Below are 9,613 nucleotides of genomic sequence, written 5' to 3'. Positions count from 1 at the left end.
CTTAACCTATTATTAGTAATAAAAACTAATGCTTTCATAGCTCCTAGAATTTGACCCTATTTTAATCGTTTCACATATATTTAACACTGATGCCCTAGCAGTATAGCACCTAGTATGAGGTGGGTACTACTAAGACCCTCATTTTATGGATGAGGATGAGGACACTGAGGCACACAGGGGCCAAGTAATTGTCAAAGTTTCACAGCTGATATCCAATGGACCCATGTACCTAATTATAGGTACTGTTAGTTAAGCCGGACTGCCTGAGTTCAAATACCGTCTCCACCACTTCCTAGCTTCGTGACCCTGAGCAAGTTGTTAAGCCCCCCATGCCTGCCTCGATCTCCCCATTTGTAAACTGACCATCATAGAAATCTCTCATAGGATCGTGTGTAAAGGGTGTGGAAAGTTGCCTGGCACAGAGGAAGCACTGAATGCATGTGCTTTTGTCATAGTCCTTGTTTAGACAGGAAGCCTCTGAACATCAAAGAATTGGAGCCACTTGATCAAGTCACACAGCAGATTAGGGTTGGTATTCAAATGCATGCCTCTCTTGCTGTAAAACTAAGGGTCATTGCAAAATACAGTCTCAGGCCTAAAGCCAGGCTCTGACTTTGGCAAATGGCATGGGGGTCTTTGGAGACAGCCCTGGATTCAAATACCAGTTATGCCACTTCCAAGCCTCTCCCAGTCTCAGTTTCCCCATCTGTGAAATGAGATTTAGTTCTCTCTTTGCAGAGCTGTCGTGACATTCAGAGAGGATTCACAGAAAGTGCTAAGCACAGAGTAGGTGGTTAAGAAATGCTAATAAGCATACTTACAGGTGAGGATTAAATGAGATAATGCATGCCCCCTGTTCAAAACAGTTTCGGGGAAACAAACACTTGATACTCAGTCACTGTTGTTATTATGACTTTTGTTACCATTGTTATTAATGTCACGATGTGGTTTATGGCAAGAACTGTCTGGAATCAGCTTGGAAACCTCCCACTTCCTCATCCCTCACATTGGATCCATCAGTAACCCCTACCTGTTCTTCCTCCTAAAATATTTTAGATCTTTCCACTCTTCACCTTTCCTTTGGGACACCCTTGGCCAAGTACATCTGCTCTGGCCTGTGTCAATGTTCTCCGCCAGGGACACACCTGTGGTTGAACAAGTTGGGTTTACTGCTTCTTGCAATGAGGGAGAAAACACACCGTGAGGTAACCGTGAGGTGTCTAAGTAAAAGGGTGTTAGAAAGGATTGATTTTTTTTTTTTTTTTTGAGTCAAAGTCTTGCTCTGTCGCCCAGGTTGGAGGGCAGTGGCACGATCTCAGCTCACTGCAACCTCTGCCTCCTAGGTTCAGCGATTCTCCTGCCTCAGCCCCTAATCCCCAGTAGCTGGGATTACAGGTGTGTGCCACCACACCCAGCTAACTTTTTGTATTTTTAGTAGAGACAGAGTTTCACCACGTTGGCCAGCCTGGTCTCAAACTCTTGAGCTCAGGTGATCCACCCCCTTGGCCTCCCAAAGTGCTGGGATTACAGGTGTGAGCACCTGGCCAGAAAGGATTGATTTTAAGATTTGGGCTTGTGTGTGGTGGTCTTGGGAATGGTGCAAGGAAGTGGGGCCTCGTTCTGGTTTGGATACTGTTAAACAGAGAAGGAGTAATGCTGTGGTTGGGCATTTGCATAAATCTCATTTACGAGGCAGGAGAAATAAAGTGAGGTTAAAGTTGTAACTTTATAATATAATGTAAGCAGTCATTTATATTAGCCAGGATATGGGGATGCTTAGTCATTCTGCGATTTGCACAATGATCTTGTTTGTTTCTGTGTTCAGACATGGTTATGGATTTGTCTTGATTTTTTTTCTTTCTTTGTTTTTTGTTTTTTTGAGACAGGGTCTCACTCTGGTTGCTCAGGCTGGAGTGCAGTGGCGCAATCTCAGCTCACTGCAGCCTCAACCTCCCAGGCTCGGGTGATTCTCCCAGCTCAGCCTCTCAGGTAGCTGAGATTATAGGTGCACACCCCCACGCCCAGCTAATTTTTTGTATTTTTAGTAGAGACGAGGTCTCGCTGCGTTGCCCAGGCTGTTGATTTTTTTCTTGATCCTTTACTGTCGCAGTGTGGCCTTGTCCAGGTTGGTGCTCTGTGAAATTATCTATGTGCAGTTGAACTCCATGGCCTTACTGTGTGTGTCAGGCCAACTCCCAGCTGTTAGGGGCTATTTTTCTCTTTCTTCCATGGAAAACTACCCGGCCCCCTGTTGGTTTCCTGGCCTTCTCTCTCACCCCTTCTAGAGTCATTTTCCTTTTTCACACAGAGGCCACAGTGACATTCTTTACCTTGTTTTTATTGAAGCATAACATACATCCAGGGACAGGCCTGAGTCAGTGATTCTCTGTGTATCTGTACACACATGCGACTGTCACCTAGATGAAGATCCTGGGGGCTCCTCCCTGTTGCTCCTTCTGGGGTGATGCCCTCCCAAAGGTAACATGTGTTCTGATTTCTATCACCACTGGTTAGTTTTGTCTGTTCTGGAACTTCATATATATTGAGTTACACATTATGTTTTTTTTGTTTGTTTGTTTAAGGCTTTCTAAACTCTAACACCAAGTTTTTTCTTTTTTTAAAATAAAATGAGATGGGATCTCATTATGTTGCACAGGCTGGTCTCAAAACCCCTGGGTTCAAGTGATCCTCCCACCTTGGTCTCTCAAGGTGCTGGGATTACAGGTGTGAGCCACTGTGCCTGGTCCCAACACAAAGGTTTTGAGATATGTTGCTGCATATATCAGGTGTTGGATCTTTTCCATTGGTGTGTAGTATTCCATTGGCCGAATCAACCACTCTCTTTTGCCATTCACTTCTTTTTCTTTTTCCTTTTTTAAAATCATATATCCTACTCTCAGATCCATTTACTTTTTAAAAATTTTTTAATTTTTTAATTTTTTTTTTGAGACAGGTTCTCACTCTGTTGCCCAGGCTGGAGTGCGGTGGCGTGATCTCAGCTCACTGCAACCTCCACCTCCTGGGCTCAAGTGATTCTCCTGCCCTACTCTTCCGAGTAGCTGGGACAGCAGGTGCACGCCACTGCACCTGGCTAATTTTTTTTTAAATTTTATTATTATTTTTTAATAGAGATGAGGTTTCACCATGTTGCCCAGGCTGGTCTCAAACTCCTGATCTCAAGTGATCCACCTGCCTCGGCCTCCCAAAGTGCTGGGATTACAGGCATGAGCCACCGCGCCCGGCCTCCATTTACTTCTTGATGGCTAGCTGCACTATTTCTCAGGTTGATCATATTAGGAAGCAAATCTATTATGTCCTCCAGCTCATTTAGACCCTCTTAAAGATTCTCTACTATTCTCAAAATTAATCCAAATCTCTTGTCGGGGCCTCTAATGCCCTGAGTGGTCTCGGCCTCTGCCTGACTCTTTCATCTCAGTTCCTGCCCTTCTCTCATGGACTTCTGAGCTCAGGAGCACTGCTCTCCTTTCCATGTTTGAATGGTACATCCTACCTCCTACCTCCAGGTGCTCCCACGTGCTGTTCCCTCTGCTTGTAAAGGGCTGTGTCCCTCTCTTGACCTGCTCTAGCTGGCTACATCCTGCATGCCCTTGAGGTTGCATCTCAGATAACCTCAAGGAAGCCCTCACCGACCAGCCCCCACTTCTAGACTCCACATCTCCTTGTATCACTACACTTTTTCCTTCAGTGTTTTAGTCTCTGTGGTAAACACCAATTTGTATGATTATTTGATTAGCATCTGTCTCCCCCATCAGACTGTGAGCTCTGCCAGGACAGGCGCTGATTCTGTCTTCATCTCCAGCATTACCTAGACCAAAGCCGGGCACACTGTAGATGCTCATTTACAGTTACCAAACACTGAATGTCGAGTAGCCCCAGCCTGTCTTTAAGCCCCACTACTCTCCCACTCCAAACATACACAGACTTTCTCCCGCGAGCTGTCAGGGAACCTCAGCTCCCACCCTTTACCTCCTTGGCAACTTCACAGGGCAGGGACCGCTCTCCCTGTGGATGACGCGCCTAGGGGCGGGGTCCCGCCCCACAGCCGACGCTGAGTTGGCCCGGTTGGGCAAGGCTGGGGTTGCCTGGGGCGAGGTTACTCATCCTGGGCTCAGGTAAGAGGGCCGCAGCTGGGAGGCGGCACACCCAGGGGGGACGCCAAGGGAGCAGGACGGAGCCATGGACCCCGCCAGGAAAGCAGGTGCCCAGGCCGTGATCTGGACCGCAGGCTGGCTGCTGCTGCTGCTGCTCCTTCGCGGAGGTGGGTCTGCTGCCCAGAGAGGTGGAGGCGGTAGAGTGGGGGCTCCTACGGAGGAGGCTTCTCTGGCCCCGTATAGAGAAGGCTGTGGGAAGGATCCCCACATAAGCAGAGGGCACTGTGGGCAAAGTTCCCCCGTCCTGAGCAAGGGAGGCAGAGGGAAGGGTCCTCCACCATGGGCAGTAGGAAGGGTTCCCCACCACGGACAGGGGGAACTGTGGGCAAAATTTTCCTATCCTGAAGCTGTAGAAAGAAGTCCCCTGTTCCTAGGCCGGGCGCGGTGGCTTATGGCTGTAATCTCAGCACTTTGGGAGGCCGAGACGGGCGGATCATGAGGTCAAGCGATCGAGACCAGCCTGGCCAACGTGGTGAAACCCCGTCTCTACTAAAAATACAAAAATTAGCTGGGCGCGGTAGCGCGAGCCTGTAGTCCCAGCTACTCGGGAGGCTGAGGCAGGAGAATCGTTTGAATTCGGGAGGCGGAGGTTGCAGTGAGCCGAGATTGCGCCACTGCACTCCAGCCTGGCGACAGAGAGAGACTCCGTCTCAAAAAAAGAAAAAAAGAGTCCCCTGTCCTGGGCAGAGAAGCTGTGGGCAGAGTTCTCTCATTTGAGCAGAAGGGAGCTGTGGGATGGGATCCCTCACTGAGCACAGTCTAGCACAGCGTACTGTGGGAAAAGTTCTCTCATTCTGAGCAGAAAACTGTGAGGAGGTATCCCTCCTACCCCGGGATGAGGGGCTTCATGGCGGGGATCGCCTACAGTGGGCATACGGGGCTGTCGGAAGGATGTGCCCACGGTTGGCATAGTGGGTGTGAAGGAAAAGGGTCCAGTGATTCCCGTGCTTCCAGATTTGTGGAAAGCTTTTCCCTACTCCTGCCCTGGAAAAGTGTGTGCAATAAGACTGTCTTATCCCAGGCCAGAGGGCATGGGAAGGACTATTTCCCCCTTGGGGATGGACGCTTTAGCAAGGAGGACTCAGGTCTACTCGGCTCCGCTCCCCCAGGAGCGCAGGCCCTGGAGTGCTACAGCTGCGTGCAGAAAGCAGATGACGGATGCTCCCCGAACAAGATGAAGACAGTGAAGTGCGCGCCGGGCGTGGACGTCTGCACCGAGGCCGTGGGGGCGGTGGAGACCAGTGAGTGGGGACCCCCGGGCCACGCACACCACTGCAGGCTCCTCCGGCCCAGCCCGCCTCTTTAGAGTCCTTTCTGGATCTGGCCACGCCCCTTTAACGCGGCCCCACCCACTCCCTTTCAGCCTGGCCGGGACCCTAAGACACAGCCTTGCCCCTTCTCCCAGGCCAGGGCTTCTCTATTAACAATTACAAGGGCGAGGAGCAGAGAGCTGAGAACTGGGTGGGGCGGACTGGGAGAGCTCGGTTTCGGAACGAGGTCACGTCCTATGCACTTTTTCTGCTCCACCACTGAGACCTCCCCATCCCTGCCTGTCAACCGGGCTGTCTCCTCCGACTCTGCTCTTTGAGGTTCCGCCTCCGTTCCATGACCCCGCTCCTCCCTCCTTCAGTCGTTGCTTCCGCTCTGAGCGGCTCTTTGGGGGCGTCCATCCTCCAATTCCTGCCTGTCGGTCCTGTGGTGTTGGCCTATTTGAGGCCCCGCCCCTCCCAGACCCTACCCAACTTTGGGCCACGCCCCACCTGAGACCACGCCCACAGCTAATCCCGCCCTTGTCTCTCTCCCCAGTCCACGGACAATTCTCGATGGCAGTGCGGGGTTGCGGTTCGGGACTCCCCGGCAAGAATGACCGCGGCCTGGATCTTCACGGGCTTCTGGCGTTCATCCAGCTGCAGCAATGCGCTCAGGATCGCTGCAACGCCAAGCTCAACCTCACCTCGCGGGCGCTCGACCCGGCAGGTCCGTGGGGGGCGGGGCCGTAGCTGCGGGGGCGGAGCCACATTCGGGCCTGCCAAGATGGAGGCGGAGCCGTGGCGGAGGCGGGAGTACTCGGCCTGGGCTGGGGGTGGGGTCACACTCTGGGGCGGGGCCAAGAGGCAGCAGGAGGGACTTTCTGGCTGTAGGCGCCGGGAGGTTGCGCGCTGGGGCGGGGCTACTAGTAGGCGGGGTCATCGATAGCGTGGGGCCAGGCCTTAGGGGCGGGGCTAGAGGACGAGCTGCGGTTCCCGAACCCTTTCGACGCCTTTTCTTCCTCTCGGCTCCCCTCGCAGGTAATGAGAGTGCATACCCGCCCAACGGCGTGGAGTGCTACAGCTGCGTGGGCCTGAGCCGGGAGGCGTGCCAGGGTACATCGCCGCCGGTCGTGAGCTGCTACAACGCCAGCGATCATGTCTACAAGGGCTGCTTCGACGGCAACGTCACCTTGATGGCAGGTGAGGGCGCCCCGGAGCACGGGACCTGTGGGAGTTAGGGTAGCCCTTCTGAAGCACCCTGGGCGGTAGGGAACCCTTTACCCAAAGCGTTTCCTTCACCTGCGACGCATTCTGGGAACCGTGGGGCCTAAGTGCTTGTATCGTAGGGCATCGTGGAAAATGCAGTCCCTTCCCCCAACATATTAATAGTGTGGGGATAGTGATGCTTTGTCCCAGAGTGTTTTGGAGGGAAATACATTTCCATAGAGGGCTGCCAGGTACTTAGGAGGCATTTAAGCCTCTAAGCTTCTGCCCAGGCACTGCGGGGAATCTCTAGTTCTTAGCCCTTAAAACTCAAGGGGTCCTCCGCCTGTCCCAGACTATTGAGAGATGTAACCATGGAAAATGAAGTTCTTCAAACCCCATCCCCTGCCAGTTATGCTATGGAAGATGTAGTTCTTTTTTATTTTATTATTACTATTTTTTTTTAAGACAGCATCTTGCTCTATCGCCTAGCCTGGAGTGTAGTGGTGCAATCATAGCTCGCTGCAGCCTCTACCTGTTGGGCTCAAGCAGTCCTCCCGCCTCAGCCTCCCGAGTAGCTGGGACTACAGGGGTGCACCGCCATGACTGGTTCCTTTTATTTTTGGTAACGGTGGGGTCTCGCCATGTTCCCCAGGCTGGTATTGAACTCCTGGGCTAAGCGATCCCCTGCCTAGGTCTCCCAGAGTGCTGGGATTACAGGCGTTAACCACTGAACCTGGTGCCGAGATGTAGCTCTGACTCTGAGACTAAATTCTGATGGGGGAGTAAAAGCCGGGGTGAAGGCTAGGGGGATGATGGCGAGAGGGTTGTAGAGGAAGTTTGTTCTGCCCCGTGGTCTTGTGAGAGGTCTTGTATCTCAGTCTAAGCCTTTGTTTTAAACCCTACTTTTGGTTCAGCCTACACACATTTCCATTCAAAGCACAATGGAAAATGTTAATCTACCATGTGCCAACCAAAGACAGTGAGTCTGTCTGTTTCTCGTAGTAGGACCTGAGTTGAGATTTTGGGATTAATGGATGCAGGGACCTTCTGTCTCATTTTGGGTGTTCTCTGTTCTTTTTTTTTTTTTTTTTTTTTTTTTTTTGCAAGACAGAGTCTCACTCTGTTGCCCAGTGATCCACCTGCCTCGGCTTCCCAAAGTGCTGGGATTACAGGCTTGAGCCACCATGCCTGGTTGGGTTCACTGTTCTTGTCTGATGCCTCTAAGTTTCGTTCTGGCCATGTCAACCTCTCTCCCTCCAGCCACTGACCTATCTGTGTCTCCTTCCTGCAGCTAATGTGACTGTGTCCTTGCCTGTCCGGGGCTGTGTCCAGGATGAATTCTGCACTCGGGATGGAGTAACAGGCCCAGGGTTCACACTCAGTGGCTCCTGCTGCCAGGGGTCCCACTGTAACTCTGACCTCCGCAACAAGACCTACTTCTCCCCTCGAATCCCACCCCTTGTCCGGCTGCCCCCTCCAGAGCCCACGACTGTGGCCTCAACCATATCTGTGACCTCAACCACGTCTGTCACCACTTCTACCTCTGCCCCAGTGAGACCCACCTCCACCACCAAACCCATGCCTGCCCCAACCAGTCAGACTCCGAGACAGGGAGTAGAACACGAGGCCTCCCGGGATGAGGAGCCCAGGTTGACTGGAGGCGCCGCTGGCCACCAGGACCGCAGCAATTCGGGGCAGTATCCTGCAAAAGGGGGGCCCCAGCAGCCCCATAATAAAGGCTGTGTGGCTCCCACAGCTGGATTGGCAGCCCTTCTGTTGGCCGTGGCTGCTGGTGTCCTGCTGTGAGCTTCTCCACCTGGAAATTTCCCTCTCACCTACTTCTCTGGCACTGGGTACCTCTCTTCCCATCACTTCCTGTTCCCACCACGGGACTGGGCTGGCCCAGCCCCTGTTTTTCCAACATTCCCCAGTATCCCCAGCTTCTGCTGCGCTGGTTTGCGGCTTCGGGAAATAAAATACTGTTGTATATATCCTGCCAGGGGTGTTCTAGCTTTTTGAGGACAGCACCTGTATCCTTCTCATCCTTGTCTCTCTGTCCTCTTGTGATGTTAGGACAGAATGAGAGAAGTCAGCTGTCACAGGGAAGGTGACAGAGAGGATGCTAAGCTTCCTACTCACTTTCCCCTAGCTAGCCTGGACTTTGGAGCGTGGGGTGGGTGGGACAATGGCTCCCCACTCTAAGCACTGCCTCCCCTACTCCCCTCATCTTTGGGGAATCGGTTCCCCATATGTCTGCCTTACTAGACTGTGAGCTCCTCGAGGGCAGGGACCGTGCCTTACGTCTGTGTGTGATCAGTTTCTGGCACATAAATGCCTCAGTAAAGATTTAATTACTTTGTATAGTGCTTTAAAGGAGTCACTTCCACCTTGTTTCTCGCAATAACCTCTGTAGCTGAGCTAGGGTGGGCATCATAAAGCCTTTAACAGGAGAGATATTGGACCTAGAGCCACAGCCCTGGGGGAAGTCATGGTTGAACTTTAATCTCCTGGGGTGTAGCCTGCATGTGGGTGGTCCCACTGGTGAGGGGGAGACCGGGCGAAACCATAAGTAGCATGGAGGGGTGAATGGGGCTTTTAGCCATGCCAGGGAACAGAGACCTTTGTCTAATGAGTTTGTGTACCCTCCCTAGGCTCCACCCACCTTGCCATCCAGCCAGCCGTCTGCATTTTTTTAGAGACGGGGTCTCTGTCACCCAAACTGGACCGCAGTGGCCCAATCATAGCTCACTGCAACCTCTAACCCCGGCCTCAGGCTCCCAAGTAGCTGGGACTACAGGCTCACCCTATCATAATTGGCTAATTTTATTTTTTGTAGAGATGAAGTCTTGCTGTGATGCCCAGTCCTCCTGCCTTGGCCTCCCAAAGTGTTGGGATTATAGGCAGGAGCCACTGCACCTGGCTTCATCTGGTTTACTAAGAGTCATTAAGGCTGGGCGTAGTGGTTCATGCCTGTAATCCCAGCAC

At 52.3% G+C, this 9,613-nt stretch overlaps 1 protein-coding gene across 1 annotated transcript; it reads left to right on the top strand.

The window, feature by feature from the left end:
* The first annotated feature begins 4,112 nt into the window (after window positions 1–4,112).
* On the top strand, window positions 4,113–8,994 carry LYPD3 (LY6/PLAUR domain containing 3). The gene is made up of 5 exons (XM_030795858.1): window positions 4,113–4,279; window positions 5,282–5,413; window positions 5,979–6,149; window positions 6,461–6,622; window positions 7,920–8,994. Exons 1-5 carry the CDS (start codon window positions 4,198–4,200, stop codon window positions 8,432–8,434), a joined length of 1,062 nt encoding a protein of 353 aa, XP_030651718.1. The 5' UTR covers window positions 4,113–4,197; the 3' UTR covers window positions 8,435–8,994.
* Window positions 8,995–9,613: the final 619 nt, after the last annotated feature.

This window comes from Nomascus leucogenys, chromosome 17 (assembly GCF_006542625.1).
Source record: "Nomascus leucogenys isolate Asia chromosome 17, Asia_NLE_v1, whole genome shotgun sequence".
Classification (NCBI taxonomy): domain Eukaryota; kingdom Metazoa; phylum Chordata; class Mammalia; order Primates; family Hylobatidae; genus Nomascus; species Nomascus leucogenys.
This window is presented reverse-complemented; position numbering and strand designations above follow the sequence as displayed.